Raw genomic sequence first — 16476 nt, 5'->3', positions numbered from 1 at the left:
TCATCTTTACAGAAAGGAAGGCCAGAAGGATTACGCTGTGAATGGAAACCAGAATCAGATTATCTAGTGTCAGTTAGATGGATATGAGGGGGAAGTTGTTTCATATTTCGTTCCTTGTCATCTTATATTTTAACTATTTAACACAAGATGCGGAACACATTTCACAATATATAATTTTTTCCCACATGATTTATTATTGAATCCTCTCACCAAATGAATCACCCCACCTGATGTCATCATCTAAATATGTGTGTTGCAGGTATTTTCACAGCACCAGTGAGAAGAGTCTACCACTTTGAGATGTACATTGGTGCACCTGGACGTCCATTTCATTTGTCAGCTGTTGTATTGGTGAAGAATGGACAACATATTTTGATTGCAATTGAACATCAGCCTTCTGGTTATTTAAGTTCTGCTAATGGTGCCACATCGTTATTGGAGGTTGGAGACGCTGTGTTTCTTCGCCTTTTGCGTAATACTGTGATTTCTTCCAATAGAAACCACCCCAGCACCTTCAGCGGTCATCTACTATTCACCATGTGAACTGCAGACAGTGTTTTTCCAGTATGATAACTGGGACCACCCAACAGTTTTTCTGTGGACAGAGTGGTGAAGTTTAAATAAAACTGATTATCTTTTTTGACTAGAAATAATCTGTAAATGTTTCCTCATTATCTACTTTCAATCAAAATTTACATAGTTACAGAGTTTTTCAATGTTAATGTACTAAATATAGAGAATTCTGTAGATATCTATGAAGAAGCAATTAAAGTACCTCTTCATTTGAAGTCATTTATGCCACAATTTTATGTTTTGTATTTTTGCATTGTGTGTTTACGTCAAGCAGTCTGACAATAGCAACTTTATTACTATCAGTAATCAAAAGTATGGAAGGTTTCTATTTTTTTAATTTTTTTTAATTTTCCAAAATCTCTGGCTATGTAAAGTTAATATCTCATATCTTCAGTATGCAATTTTATTCCGGATAATGAACTTTAACCTGGAAAGAAAAAAGACTTAATGTGTGTTTTCCAGTTTCTTTCCATCCTCAAAACCACTTTATAAAACTGAAAGTCATGAGGCACTGGAGCTGATCCCAGCATAAATGAGTGAATGCAGGTTCCAGCCTGAACAGGTCTCCTGGCTCCACTGTTTGACAGATGAAAGAGGCTGGATCCCACATGCATTGAGGTTGACACATTAGTTGTCAAGACATTTCACTGCGATCACCTTCAGCTGACCTGTAATCAAAAGCTCCACCTCCTTTCTTTGTCAGTCCTTTGTCTGTTATTAGGGGAGCTTTATGTCAAAACCGGAAAATTTAAATATGTTTTCATTTCACAGTTAAATGTATTATATTAGCATCACCACTTTTCCTATAACAAGACAATGAAACTTCTCAATCATGTTGTCAGACAACTTCTAAAGTTATGTCACCAGATATAATGATATTTTATCTGAATGTATTATACAAACCTCAATTAATGCTCAGAAGTTCTATTGTTGTTTTCTTTAGCAAATAGTCAATTTTAACAGCATTTGTTTTGCTTCACTACCTTTTCCATTAAGCACCGAATCAACCATTTGGTAGAGCATGTTTTCCAAAATGTATTTGACCCTTTTATGTTCGGTAAGTCCTTAGACGTAAAATGTTAAAAAAAATGGAATTTAAAATTAAAAAATAAATAAAAGCTTACCTTTGAAAATAACAGCAAACAGAGGCCTTATGTAAGGAATTATTTTGGTCTCGCTAAAATCCTGTGAGGAGGTTAACGTGCTCTGCTTGTCATTTGAAAACACAGTGACATCTAGTGGAGGTTACTTGTGTAACAGACCTCAACCAAGTGGTAGAGATAAAACCGCTGAATGTCAGTAAAATGTGTTTTTCAATTAGATATAGTGAGTCCATGTATTTTATGAGACGGATAGAAACGATTTGTTTTTCATTTAAAAATGTTTGTAAATACTTAATAACTATCGTTGATAATTATTAATCATTATCGATAGCCAAACGTTGTTCCCAACATAATGGTATCCAGATGTGCAACCAGTCTTCCCAACAGTAGTTTCACCAAGGTGGAACTAATTAGTGATGGGATCGATTCTTTCATGTCATATTTAATAAATCTACCTCGGCAGCATCAGGTGAAAAGAAGAAAACCAATATTAAGCTCTTTCAGAGTAAAACTTCAGGTTTCATTACAGGAGACGTGAGAGGAGCAATTAGAGAAACTGAAAAGATTTAAGCTGCTCAGTAATAAGAATCCTGCAAAGAGTGTTTGGTTCTGTTAATTCTGATAATCTACAGTTGTAACTGTGTATGTTCAGTTTGTCATCATGTGAGTGTTCTGTGTACATATAATAATATTCCAGGTGGGTTGGCGTGCATAGTTTCCTGTGGGGAAATTTCCAATTTCACAACAAGTCTTATCTCCTGGATGTTCTGATAAATAGAATTACCTGCTAGTTACTGATCAACTTCTGACATCCAGGACACTATTTAAGGCTGCACTTACATCTAGGACGACCAGTCTGTCAGACACAGACCAACTTCTGAGAGAAGAGATGGACGTGTTTCTTTCTTTTCTGCTCCTGGTGTGCTCCGTCTCTGCAGCTCAGCTCAATACAGAGTCTGACAATGAAGTGATTTCACATTTGATGCGAACTGAATCAAAAGGAGACGAAGCAGCAAAAACCTTAAACAACCAACAAAGCTGCACACCTGACATCCATTCTGTGCTGAGAGAGATGAGTGTGACGCTGGCTGGACTCAAGTACGAAATAAGGGACCTCCAAAGAGAGAACCAAGGTAAAACAGTGAGAGAAGTAATCACACTACCTCAAACTACTGATGTGCTGTTTTCCAACATTCATTGTTTTCTCTGTGTTTGTTTTTGTTTGTTTCAGTCCAAACAACTAAAGTTAGAGAACTGGAGTCGCAAATAACTGAGCTGGACAAACTCAATGATAAATATATGTACACTTAAACACTGAAAGCTATTTCCTCCAAATAGGACTTTATAATTGCAGAGTTCAACATGAAGCTCATGGGCCAAAACCAGCCCAGACGATCAAGTTGTAAAGTGTAAAAATTACAGTGACGATATTTCCTGCAATGTTTCACCGTAATGTTGATTTTCAGCTCAAGCTGGAGAACTGGTGACCATTAAAACCAGAGCAAACATCACAGAAAATCATGTGGACGCTCTGAGGAGAGAGGGAGAAGGTTTGTGATTGTAGAAGCTCATCTTCACTTCAATGTCTCTGTTTTTAACTTACATACTTTAACAGAAGGATGTTTTTCTCTCACACAGGAAGGAAAGTGGCGTTTTCAGCCTCCCTGTTGGCTTCTGGCCATGGAACTCTCGGACCATATAACACTCATATGCCTCTGGTCTTCAGAAATGTTGTTACAAATATTGGAAATGCCTACAACCCAAATACAGGTAACCAAGTATACACACTGAAATACAATATATCTTTAATTATTTTTTGAACCAATGTTGAAACAGATCTAGTAGAAAATGCTCCATGTTACTCAGTGGTGGTCCTCATCTTTAGAGAAAGGAAGGCCAGAAGGATTACACTGTGAATGGAAACCAGAATCATCTTCTCTGTAGTCGGTTAGATGGATGTGAGGGGAATTTGTTTCTTATTAATTCCCTTTTCATGTAAAATTTGAATTATTTAACATTACATATGGAACACATTTCACAATATATAATTTTTGTCACACATGATTTATTGTTGAATCTTCTTTCCAAATGAACAAGGACACCACCTGATGTCATCATCCAAATGTGTGTTGCAGGTTTTTTCACAGCACCAGTGAGAGGAGGCTACCACTTTGAGATGCACATTGCTGCACCTGGACATCCATCACATCCTTCAGGTGTTATATTGTTGAAGAACGGACAGCGTATTCTTCTTGCATATGGACATTGGACTTCTGGTTTTGAGAAAGCTTCCAACGGTGTCACGTTGTTATTAGAAGTTGGAGACGTCGTGTTTCTTCACCTTTATCCAAATTGCAGAATTTATGACGATGGTGACCGCCACAGCACCTTCGGCGGTCGTCTGCTCTTCACCATGTGAACTGCCGACAGTGTTTTATGTTTTTGCAGTATGATAATGGACGGCTGTGGCTCGAATGGTAGAGCAGTCATCAAGTCTTTTTTTCTTTTTTTTTCAATAATCATGGACCATATATAGAGAATTCTGTAGATTTGAAAAGCAAAGCAAATAAAGTACATCTTCATTCACTGCAATTGACTTTTTTTTTTTTTGCATTTGTATTGAAAGCATCACATATTTGTTACAAAGGAACTTTACAAGCTCTTGATTTATGCAAATTTTATTGTATACTGTATGAATTGTTTACAAAACAGTAACTACATTTCTTCCAACTTTGTGTGTTTATTTTTAATGATACTGGCAACTTTATTACCTTTAGTAATAAAAGGTTATGGAAGGTTTCGTTTCTAAATCTACTGGTATGGAAAGTTAATGTCTCATATCTTCTTCTTGGTCACATTATTCTGTTTTACTCCTGATAATAAACTTTAACCTGGGGAGAAAAAAGACTTAATGTGTAGTTTCAAGTTTCTTTCTATCCTCAAAACCACTTTATAAAACTTAAAGTCATGAGGCACTGGAGCTGATCCCAGCTAACAAACAGTGAATGCAGGTTCCAGCCTGAACAGGTCACCTGTCCATGACAGAGGAAACACAGAGACGACCAAACACACTCACCCACATCCATCGGTCACTTTATTGATGGACCCACTCTTGTTTCCATTTATTGTCACAAAATCAAATAAATAAAGAGTTTAGACGTTCTTTCCATTAAATCCTCCCATGTTGTTTTCTGCAGTATCAGCTGCAAACAAAAGTGAAGCTCTGTTCTTTTGCACGGAAATGTGATCAATATGAAATATGAGGCTTTTATTTGCAGTAACAGAAATGTGTTTAGCTGACATGACAACAACATTCCAAAGTGATGAGGCGCCCATCCACAAGTATTTGTTCGTCAATCTATTCCTGTCCAACAGGTGATGAGCAAAATTGATGAATAAATTGATAAATAGCGTAAATACAATAAAACCTTGCTGTTGGTTATGTGCGCCTCTGGCGAGCTCACTTGGTAGAGCATGAGACTCGCAATCTCAAGGTAGTGGGTTCATGTCCCACGCTGGGCATCGCCTTCCGGGTTCACCACCTGCACGAAATGTTCTCAATTGGTGCAATGTGATCTTGGTGATAGTGCTCAGACTGCCACCCCCTTGACCTGCAAACAGATAAGTGAGAGAAGATGGATGGATGTTGGTTATGTCAGTACAACACACCACTCTTTGAAATTCTTTCATAGAGTGAAAAAGCTAACACATCAGTTTTATGAATGACAATGACACAATTTTCTGTGTAAGCAAAAATAAAGCTCATTAAGGAAGCAAGAGAACTCTGCAACAGGCAAACGGTTACAGAAATTCATCTCCAACGGAAAGAAGCTTCTAGCCAGAACACCCAAAGAGTAATGTGTTGAAGCTGCCAAAGACCTGGACATGGCACCGGGTGAATTACACAAGAAAACAGAACTTTTCAGAAGCCATAAGGTTGTCTGGCTTCTGATTAGTTTCATTTCAGAATGGTCAACAAAGAAAATTCGCTCACTCGTATAGTCACATTGTCCACCATGGCCTCAAGTGCCAGTGACATGCCCATGAAAGACCTGGAAGTGTGATGAAGGAGAACGTCTGGTTTTACTTAGATATATGATTCATGAAGCCAGAATATTTCATGTGAATGCATCAAACGAAGCCCAGAGTCTATGAGATGGAGGTATGTACCTTCAGAGGACAGTCCAGCAGACCATTCCTCAAGAACCTTAAAGCTCAGCAGCTGATCCCAACAGACTTGCTCACAGGCTCAAGCTTTCTTCTGCAGAAAGAGCGGCATGGAGAAGTCAAGGTGCGAGAGACCTCAACTGTGGTGACAGAAAAATTACAGAAACAGTGGGACGTCTCTGCAGTTGTGTTCTTGTTGCAATGTTAAGGTTTCATGGGGATGTTTGTTGGTTCCGATTCTTTAGTGTTTCATAAGCAGTGTGTATGTTTCTTCTTCCAGGAACTCACATGTGAGCACAACAGCAACATCAACCTCAATGACCTCATCCACATACCCTCAGCTTCACCCGTCACCAGCGTTGGTCAAGTTACTTGTAAATAGAAATTAGTTACGGATTACGTCCCTGAGAAAGTAATCCAGTTACTTTATTTAGTTACTTTTAGTCACTTTTCAAAAACACGATGCACAACCTGAATATGCTGTGAAGCAATAGACCTTTCAGCCTCATGACATTGGTTCTGCAGATCCCATCATATAAAACTGAATCAAATGAAATATTGTCTTTTTTTAAAACCTGTTTTGTTCATTTCAAATTTTAACTTTATGCACATTGCATCAAGCAGAAGTTAAATTAAATGCAACAGTCACTGACTTGAAGGAAATCATTGAACTTTTAAACCCATTTTCTGCATATTGCACCATAAACATGGTGGCGGCACTGCCTCAATTACTTGTAACTCACTTTTAAAAAGGACATTTCTTTGAGTAGTTTCACCACCTTTGAACACCATGCCTTTGTTTTTAGCAACCCTCAGGTTTTTATGTGTCACAATTTATTGACACCCTAAATATGCATCTGCCTTCATCAGTCATTTCTCAGTCTTGTTTTCAATCATTCACACCAAATACAATAACGTTTTGATAACTGGGGATTTTAACTTACATATTTATACCAAGTCTGACCGCATTGCCAATGATTTCATTATTCTTTTAAATAGACTAGATTTTAAACAACACGTCACAGAGTCCACTCATAACGGAGGACACACCCTGGACGTGGTCATCTCCTCCGGCCTGGACCAGAGGTGTGTCCTCTGTTGTTGACCTGGCTGTGTCCGACCATCTCTGTGTCTTTTTTAACATGACCAGTTTTAATCAATGGGAGGGCAATGTGAGAACAGTGGAGAAATGCTATCTTACCTCTGAAGACATTGCGGTGTCTCCTGAGGACACAGGGCCAATAGACACCATTTTTAACTGTACTTTAGATTTTAACATCATGGATTGGCAGACAAATTCCTCCAGCTCAATAAATTGTATGAAAAGTGCTTAATAAATCAGATTTGATTTGATTGATTTGATTTGGTCATGTGAGTGTTCTGTGTACATATAATAATATTCCAGGTGGGTTGGCATGCATAGTTTCCTGTGGGGAAATTTCACAACAAGTCCAAAGTAGAAGTTTTATCTCCTGGATGATCTGATAAATAGAATTACCTGCTAGTTACTGATCAACTTCTGACATCCAGGACACTATTTAAGGCTGCACTTACATCTAGGACGACCAGTCTGACCCACACAGATCAACTTCTGAGAGAAGAGATGGACGTGTTTCTTTCTTTTCTGCTCCTGGTGTGCTCCGTCTCTGCAGCTCAGCTCAATACAGAGTCTGACAATGAAGTGATTTCACATTTGATGCGAACTGAATCAAAAGGAGAGGAAGCAGCAAAAACCTTAAACAACCAACAAAGCTGCACACCTGACATCCATTCTGTGCTGAGAGAGATGAGTGTGACGCTGGCTGGACTCAAGTACGAAATAAGGGACCTACAAAGAGAGAACCAAGGTAAAACAGTGAGAGAAGTAATCACACTACCTCAAACTACTGATGTGCTGTTTTCCAACATTCATTGTTTTCTCTGTGTTTGTTTTTGTTTGTTTCAGTCCAAACAACTAAAGTTAGAGAACTGGAGTCGCAAATAACTGAGCTGGACAAACTGAAGACACAACAACAAGGTAAATTCATAAATCAATGAGTTTTATTTTAAATGATAAATATATGTACACTTATACACTGAAAGCTATTTCTTACAAATGTGACTTTATTTCTGCTGTGTCCAACATGAAGCTCATGGGCCAAAACTGGACCGCGAGATTTTGTTGTAAAGTGTAAAAATTACACTGACAATATTTCCTGCAATGTTTCACCGTAATGTTGATTTTCAGCTCAAGCTGGAGAACTGGTGACCATTAAAACCAGAGCAAACATCACAGAAAACCATGTGGACGCTCTGAGGAGAGAGGGAGAAGGTTTGTGATTGTAGAAGCTCATCTTCACTTCAATGTCTCTGTTTTTAACTTACATACTTTAACAGAAGGATGTTTTTCTCTCACACAGGAAGGAAAGTGGCATTTTCAGCCTCCCTGTTGACTTCTGGCTCAGGAACTCTCGGACCATTTAACACTGAAACGCCTCTGGTCTTCAGAAATGTTGTTACAAATATTGGAAATGCCTACAACCCAAATACAGGTAACCAAGTATACACACTGAAATACAATATATATCTTTAATTATTTTTTGAACCAATGTTGAAACAGATCTAGTAGAAAATGCTCCATGTTACTCAGTGGTGGTCCTCATCTTTAGAGAAAGGAAGGCCAGAAGGATTACACTGTGAATGGAAACCAAAATCAGATTATCTGTAGTTTGTTAGATGGATGTGAGGGGAATTTGTTTCTTATTAATTCCCTTTTCATGTAAAATTTGAATTATTTAACATTACATATGGAACACATTTCACAATATATAATTTTTTTCACACATGATTTATTGTTGAATCTTCTCAACAAATGAACAAGGACGCCACTTGATGTCATCATCCAAATGTGTGTTGCAGGTTTTTTCACAGCACCAGTGAGAGGAGGCTACCACTTTGAGATGCACATTGGTGCATATGGACATGCATCACATCCTTCAGGTGTTGCATTGGTGAAGAACGGACAGCATCTTTTTATTGCATATGAACATCAGCCCTCTGGCTATGGGAGTTCTGCTAACGGTGTCACATTGTTATTAGAGGTCGGAGACATTGTGTTTCTTTGTCTTTGGCAGAATAGCAGAATTTTTGACAATGAAAACCACCACAGCACCTTCAGCGGTCATCTGCTCTTCACCATGTGAACTGCAGACAGTGTTTTATGTTTATGCAGTATGATAGTGGACGGCTGGGGCTTCAATAGTCGAGCAGTCATCTCACAATTGGAAGGTTCCTCGTTTGATGCCTCATCTCCCCGTGCCCACATGTTGAAGTGTCTTTGAGCGAGACACGAACTCCAAACGGCTCCCAGTGGATGGATTGATCACCTGAATGGCAGCCGCCTCCAATAATGTGTGAATGAGTGAATGTGATTAACAGTTAAACTGCTTTGAGACTGCTCAATCAGTTATAAATCACAATATAATTATTTACCATTAACCATAGCTGGGACCACCCAGCAGTGTTCTTTGGACAGACCGTTGGAGTTTATATGGAACAGATTTTTTGGTTGTTTTTTTTTGAGCAATAGTTTCCTCATATCCTTTTGTAAATATTAATAAATATGCCCATGATAAATAAGTGAATAAATAGTTAAAAGCACATTGAAAAGGGATTGAAATACATATTTTTTTGGTTTAACAATGTATGAAATGTGTAAAAGTTTATTTGAATGCTTCATGTAATTAATTTCGGTTATTTTATAAAACAAATGTTAAATCTGAGTTGTCTGTATAGAGAGATGTCTGTGGTCCCGCCTGCAGCTTGCTTGCTGCTGATTGGATAATAGGGATCCTGAGGTGAGCAGGTGTGAGGTGCAGCTGAGCAGGTGTGTGGTTTTCTGACAAAGCTGGGAGAGAGACAGCAGAGGAGGAAGAGGAGAAGGAGGCCGAGCAGGAAGAAAGTGGTGTGTTGGACAAGGTGTCCCGGAGTTCTGCGTGGCAGCGCATGAACCGCTCCTGTTTCGGGATGGTTGACCGAGTCACCTGCTTTATGACACCTCTGCTGAAGCTTCAGCCACACGCTTCACAGTTGAACTGCTCATCTTGACCAATGTGGCGTTACTGAGGAGAAACTACGTTTGACTGCCTCCTCTCACCGCCGCTGGTCTCTGGACTGTCCACTGTCCACTCCAGCATTGTTTTCCCCCGGAAAACGGTTTGTCATTTTTTTTCCCCCTACGAAGTCCAAGTAAACAGGCCTGCAATGGGTTTCTTTTTTTATTTAAAGAACTTTTATTATGCCGGCTTAGCCGAGCTTTTTGTGTTCTTTATTGGTGAAAATAATCTGTTTTGGATTTTAATAAAGTAAGACATTATTTGGTCACTTTTAATATGATTCCCGTGTGACATTGTTTGATGAAACTGGATTTTCAAGGGTTTAAAGTCCACAAACAATAATCACTTATACTTAATCTTTTGCTTCTGTTTCATTGTGTTTTCAGTTTTCCATTAACCTAATATAATGATGATTTACTGAGTTTTCTAAAATAATACAAAATAGCTCAGGACCCTATCCACTCACAAGGTGATAGACGGATTCCACTTTTTTAAAATCAAAATTAACACACAATTCTGTAGATTTGAAAAGCAAATAAAGTGTCTTCATTCATAGTAATTCACATTATATTTTTTGTTTTATATTTGTACACTAAGCATCACATATTTGATGCAAAGGAGCTTAACAAGCTCTTGATTTATGCAGAATATTCTATATTAGAATTATTCACAATACAGTAATGTTTTATTTCTAGCAGTGTGATAATGGCAACTTTATTACCTTTAATCAAAGGTTATGGGAGGTTTCTTTTCTAAATCTACTGGTATGTAAAGTTAATGTCTCATATCTTCTTGGCCACATTATTCTGTTTTACTCCTGATAATAAACTTTAACCTGGGGAGAAAAAAAAGACAATGTGGGTTTTCCGGTTTCTTTCCATCCTCAAAACCACTGTCTAAAACTGAACATCATGAGGCATTGGAGCTGATCCCAGCTAACAATCAGTGAGTGCAGGTTCCACCCTGAACAGGTCACCTGTCCATGACCGAGACGACCAAACGCACGCATTCACATCTATGGGTCATTTATTGTCCTAGAGTCTCTCAGCCTTTGAAAACCACTGAATTAAACAGATCTTTAGCATTAATCATCCAGTTGAGTATATAGAATAAACAAAATAAAGCCTTTGCTTTATCAATGGACTCATTTCGATTTGTCACAAAATTGAAAATAAATTCTTATTACAGCCAAAGAGTATAGAGGCTCTTTCCATTAGGTCCTGTGTTGTTTCAACTGCAAACAAAGGGAAGCTGATATTGACACAGAAATGTGATCCACCACACTCATTCACATCTATGGATCATTTAGAAACACTGATTCTCCTCATAGGGAGTCTCAGCCTTTGAAAACCACCGAATTAGACAAATGTATTATAGTTTACTTTTTGGCATTAATCATCCAGCTTACACCCAGTCTTTTAATTTTTTCCATTTCTTGTCATAAATTCTCAGAAAAAGTTCAGATTCACTTCCCAAAGTTGTTTCCTGCAGTATCAACTGGAAACAAAAGGGAAATTTATTACAGAAATGGGATCAGTCTTTAAGATGAGCCTTTTATTCAAGCAAATTAACTATTAACAGTGTAAATACAATCTCTTACAAGATGAGTATTTTAAATATGGAGACAAAAAGCAAAGTTGTGGTCCAACATGTCACAACACAATATTTACATGTAATGCACTGCCTTGAGTAGTGATGTGCAGAGGAGATGGACACAAAAAGGAAGGAAACTGTGCAGAGGAATGACATGTAGAGAAGCTCCTGCCAGCGAGGAATTGAACCAGGGACTCGCTGCTCACAGCATCTGGTATGAACCATAAGCACTCAGCTGCTGGATGGCCCAGACACCCACTCACTCAAACACACTGACGCCTCAGACGCTCCCCAAAATCATACAAGGTGCTGATGTAGGCAAAGCCCATGTTGACTCTTTGTTCCTCCGTACTCAGATTGAAGTATTTCAGAGGCCATCGAGGTACTTTTGTTTGTTTTTTTCATCCTCATGAAGCTGCAGCTTTCTTCTCTTTGTAAGTCGCCATCATTTTCTTGATCTCTGCGATGGCCTTTCCTGGGTTGAGTCCCTGCAGAGAGTGACCAGACACGGAGTGAAGCACTGAAACTCGTTAAGCTTGGTGCAAAGCCGTGTGTGAAAAACCTTCCAGTACCTTGGGGCAAGTCTTGGTGCAGTTCATGATGGTGTGGCAGCGGTACAGTGAGAAGGGGTCCTGAAGTTTGGACAGACGTTCCTCCGTGAATTCATCACGGGAGTCGATCATCCAGCGATACGCCTGGAGGGTAACGACAGAGTTCAGAAAGCTCAACATAATTTGGAGCTTTTACTTTGAATTAGAAATCATGTACGGCCACATTAGGGATGGCAACTTTTAAATCTGTTACACTTAAGATCCTTTACTACACCTCATTGTATCATGCTAAACTACCTTCATTACATTTACTTGTAAAAGTGTCCTAATGGAATAAATTGTATTTTTTTTTTTTTTATGATCCTGATTTCTTCAAACAAGCATCTCCCTTCAGGTTTCTGGTCATCGCCTCCTGGACACTGTGATAATAGTTCCTCTAAAACTCCACATCAAATCTACATCAGTGTTGACGTCATACTTCAACTGCCTGCATGTTGTCAGTGTTTGTACACACCTGCATCAGCACGGCAGGTCCCAGGTATTTGTCTCCGTTCCACCAGTAGCTGGGACAGCTGGTGCTGCAGCACGCACAGAGGATGCACTCATAAAGTCCGTCCTGTTGCGATCAGAGTCACAAACCATCCGGTTCAAGTCATCGTTCTCTCTCCAAAGGTTTCTTTCTTCTAAATGTTTAACACTGATGAGAATACAAAGATCTCCACTGAGGCTCCTGCTGGATGTGTGTGTGTGTGTGTGTGCTGGCCACACACAAAGGTCATTTACCAGTTTCTGCCTGTCCTCCACTGACTGGAAATACTGGTCTTTGCCTTCTTTACTCTCATCCTTCTTCTTCAGGTATGGCTCGATGGATTTGTACTGCGCGTAGAAGTTGCTCATATCCTGTGGGGAATAACGGCAGACGTACAGAAACTTTATAGAGTACTGCACCACATACTGTAGTGTTCAATCAAATCTATTTAAGCTCTTTCCAATAGAGGCACAAGGTTTATTCTCCACACTGAAGTACTTACAGGCACCAGATCCTTGACCACGTACATGTGCGGGAGCGGGTAGATTTTGGTGATTTTACTGGTGTTAATGTCGATTTTGTTGAGACACGCCAGTGTGTTTCCTCCATTTATGTTCATGGCACATGAACCGCAGATGCCTGAAGAAAATCACATATTCAATTCAGACTCATATCAATTTATTTCATTACCACAACTCTACCAACATTGTTCTTCAACCAGTTTCCATGATGAAGATCCTGTTGAGTCTTTCTTACCCTCACGGCAGGATCGTCTGAATGTGAGCGTGGGGTCGAGCTCATTCTTGATCTTGATGAGGGCGTCCAGCACCATTGGACCACAGCTACAGTAACAGAAATGTGTTCAGCTGACATGACGACGACATTCCAAAGTAATCAAGCACCCATCCACAAGTTTATGTTCACCGATCTATTTTTGACTTACGTGTTTAGATCAATGTCATATGTCTGCATCCGTGGTTTGTCTCCGGCGGTATCAGGGTCCCAGCGGTAAATCTGGAACTTTTTGACCCTGGACTCAGGAGCCGGAGCTGCTGCGGTCTGAGCATACCGAACCATCTGTCCAACCGGTGACAAACGAAATACATAAATACACACACATTCATCAAATGAGGATATTTATCAGATTTCATTCTTATTTGATCCCTTTCCATATGTGATAAAGCTAAAATAGAATACAACTTTGACTTATGCAAAAGGGAGTACACCATTATGTGACCTTGCTGTTAGTTACATCAACCAAAGTCAAAACCGGCTGATCTTTGTAATTCTATCCTCCAGTGCAAGAGCCAACACATCAGCTCATATAAACCAGAATAATAACACAATTTTGTTTGTATCTGAAAGAATAACAGTAAAATACAATAGAACGAACAAAACAAAAGAAACTCTTATCGCCAAAAACAATTTCATTACTGAACCGAGAGTATCATTGTTGTTTTTGTTGTTGTGTTTTGTCTGTAAACAGTTGAATTACTGCAATTGTTGTTGCCTTAGCCGCTGCTGAGTCTCCCTCTAGTGGCAAGTTGGGTGAACTACCCAAGTGATGAGTGTTACATCACTTGCTGTCTTTGGTTACCTAACTGACTTTTTCCAGGACAATAAAATCGAACCTAAATACACTGATTAAACACTTGTATTAGGACAGCGGATGGAAACACGCAGTTTTAACGTGATTCGTTGAATACGAAGCGGATTCGAGATGTGAATGCAGCTCAGCTTACATGAGTTGTTATAAACGGGAAGCACGATTTAATGAAAAACTACAAGAGTTCCGTACTCACCACCATCATCCCAGAGTTCCTGATGGCCAGAAGATTTCTGCTGAGACAAACCACCGACATGTTGAGGATGATTAGCTGTGTTTTTGATAGTTTCCGCTCAGTAGGGTTCACAGGACGCCTCAGCTCTCTCTCAGCACCGCTGCATTTAAGCACTCGCCCCGCCCTCCTCGTGCGCGAACGTAAGGAGCGAAGCACTGCGTCAGTGGTGTCGCATTAAAATACATTCGGGTTTTTCCATACTCTCTTAATTTGTTACCCAACAGTTTCCGTGAATATAAATACTGAATCTTTAGACGAGGCAGAAAATTAAGCATTTAGCACAATGATAGCACCTGTGGCTATTCCATATAAAAACACCGAATTTCTTCACAGATATATACAATATTAGTTTGGCGTTCGTTATATATCCGATAACACGTGAATGCAGCGCATATAACAGGTTCTTTCACAACTCTCATTGCCGCTGCTGCTGAGGGTCAGTTACATGAGAACACACAGTGCACTGCAGGTTGTGTGTGTAAAGTCAGTTACATGACAACACACAGTGCACTGCAGATTGTGTGTGAAATACATCCAAACAAGAAAAAAAAACCTTCTCAAACTTGTATTAAATGCCGATGTTTAATGACTTTACAACAATTAATGTCTCATTGGGCAAGGGGCCATATTTGGTCATTTCATAATTTCTTCACATTTCTTACAGACTAAACAACCTTGCACGAAAACAAGATACATAAAGTAGCTGTGCTGCACACTGATGAGCAAAGCTTCACTGGGGCTTTGAGGGTTTATTGAAAATATAACCATTTCTGCTTTAAGCATCTCATAATCACACATATACTGCTTTTTGCCTATTTGCTTTGATTAAGTGTTGCTTTAAACATAGAACATGTTCAACACAGTTAAAAAATAATAATAATTGTTTTGTGACATTTGAATAATCTGGTGAGTCATATTAAAGAACATGAAGGGTTGAAACCTTCATTCTTAAAACTATTTCAATAAGCCCCCTGTGTAGAATTAATGTATGATATTCAGAGATATTTGTCACAACTTACCTCTACACGCACATTTATGGTTATCATAATAAAGTATCTTTATATTATCCACCTCCTGTTACTCAAGGTGTCCTCGACCCCTACATTTGCAGATCACTTCTTCCAAGTCGACTGTGCTGGTTATGCAAGCGGTAGGCCAGCGAGCCTCACACTTCTGAGAAGTACAACTCAGACAGCAGGCAACCTGTCATCGAGAAGAAACATGCAACATACTTGAAGCACATCATCGTGCAACTCATTAAATCCATTTCAGTTTATACAGTTTCACATTAAGGTTGGCACAGTTCAAAGTGCTTCATGATGAATTAGGTGCCAACAACCAAAGAAATAAAGTAAATGATCTGTCTAAAAACAGCAAAGAAAAGACAATGAAAGGGAAGGAAACGCTTCATCATATGAATACTGAATATTATAGCAATGAAATTAAGGTTAAATTCAAAGACTGGATTTGAACCAAAATATTATTTTCTTTTCCAACTTGACTTCAGTAAAGCCACATTTTGCTATTTATTGCTATTCTGTTTTTTTTTTTTATAACATTGTAATGAAGCAGAATCATTTTAAATGACTGTTTAATAGGTTTATGCTTCCTCGCACCACTTTTCCAATTTGCACGTTTTATGTAAAATAATATATAACACTGGATGACATTTCCCAATAAGACAAGCAGGAGGCTCCTGCTACTGGTGACGACATAGAAAGATGCAGGGGTTTGCATTTAATAGTTAAAAGTTGGGAATTTGATTTTGGTCAAGAAAGGAGAATATATAGTGGCAAGGAGGAAAAAAAAGTCATACTGATGGGTGAGGTGAATTATAAAGATTATCTTTTTTAATATAGGACATGTATGTTAGAGAATAGGATATGAAAAGTGAAACACAATCCAGTGTAATAACTTCAGGAATTTGACATGAGCCAAGCTGTGACGGTAGGACGTCAGTTTTTTCTTCTCCTGTAAGGCTGTTTCCAGTCGGTTGTGCTTAATATCCACCACAGGAGCTCCAAC

The 16476-nt window shown here is 38.9% G+C and overlaps 3 protein-coding genes across 3 annotated transcripts; 2 read left to right on the top strand and 1 right to left on the bottom strand.

Annotated features, from left to right (window-relative positions):
- Nucleotides 1-2531: 2531 nt before the first annotated feature.
- Nucleotides 2532-4844, top strand: LOC308112900 (cerebellin-1-like). The gene is made up of 4 exons (XM_080468719.1): nt 2532-2809; nt 3143-3226; nt 3315-3446; nt 3812-4844. Exons 1-4 carry the CDS (start codon nt 2566-2568, stop codon nt 4093-4095), a joined length of 744 nt encoding a protein of 247 aa, XP_080324845.1. The 5' UTR covers nt 2532-2565; the 3' UTR covers nt 4096-4844.
- Nucleotides 4845-7415: 2571 nt separating this feature from the next.
- Nucleotides 7416-10210, top strand: LOC308112899 (complement C1q-like protein 2). Its single transcript, XM_080468718.1, has 5 exons — nt 7416-7690; nt 7789-7860; nt 8071-8154; nt 8243-8374; nt 8742-10210. Exons 1-5 carry the CDS (start codon nt 7447-7449, stop codon nt 9023-9025), a joined length of 816 nt encoding a protein of 271 aa, XP_080324844.1. The 5' UTR covers nt 7416-7446; the 3' UTR covers nt 9026-10210.
- Nucleotides 10211-10740: 530 nt separating this feature from the next.
- LOC308112898 (succinate dehydrogenase [ubiquinone] iron-sulfur subunit, mitochondrial-like) lies at nt 10741-14634 on the bottom strand. The gene is made up of 8 exons (XM_080468717.1): nt 14413-14634; nt 13554-13687; nt 13367-13452; nt 13113-13249; nt 12865-12981; nt 12596-12697; nt 12103-12225; nt 10741-12018 (listed from the first exon to the last, which is right to left on the bottom strand). Exons 1-8 carry the CDS (start codon nt 14470-14472, stop codon nt 11938-11940), a joined length of 840 nt encoding a protein of 279 aa, XP_080324843.1. The 5' UTR covers nt 14473-14634; the 3' UTR covers nt 10741-11937.
- Between the last annotated feature and the right edge of the window lie 1842 nt (nt 14635-16476).

Source organism: Lipophrys pholis (assembly GCF_963383615.2).
Source record: "Lipophrys pholis genome assembly, chromosome: 8".
Lineage (NCBI taxonomy): Eukaryota > Metazoa > Chordata > Actinopteri > Blenniiformes > Blenniidae > Lipophrys > Lipophrys pholis.
The sequence above is the reverse complement of the archived record's forward strand: the minus strand, read 5'-3'. Positions and strand labels throughout refer to the sequence as shown.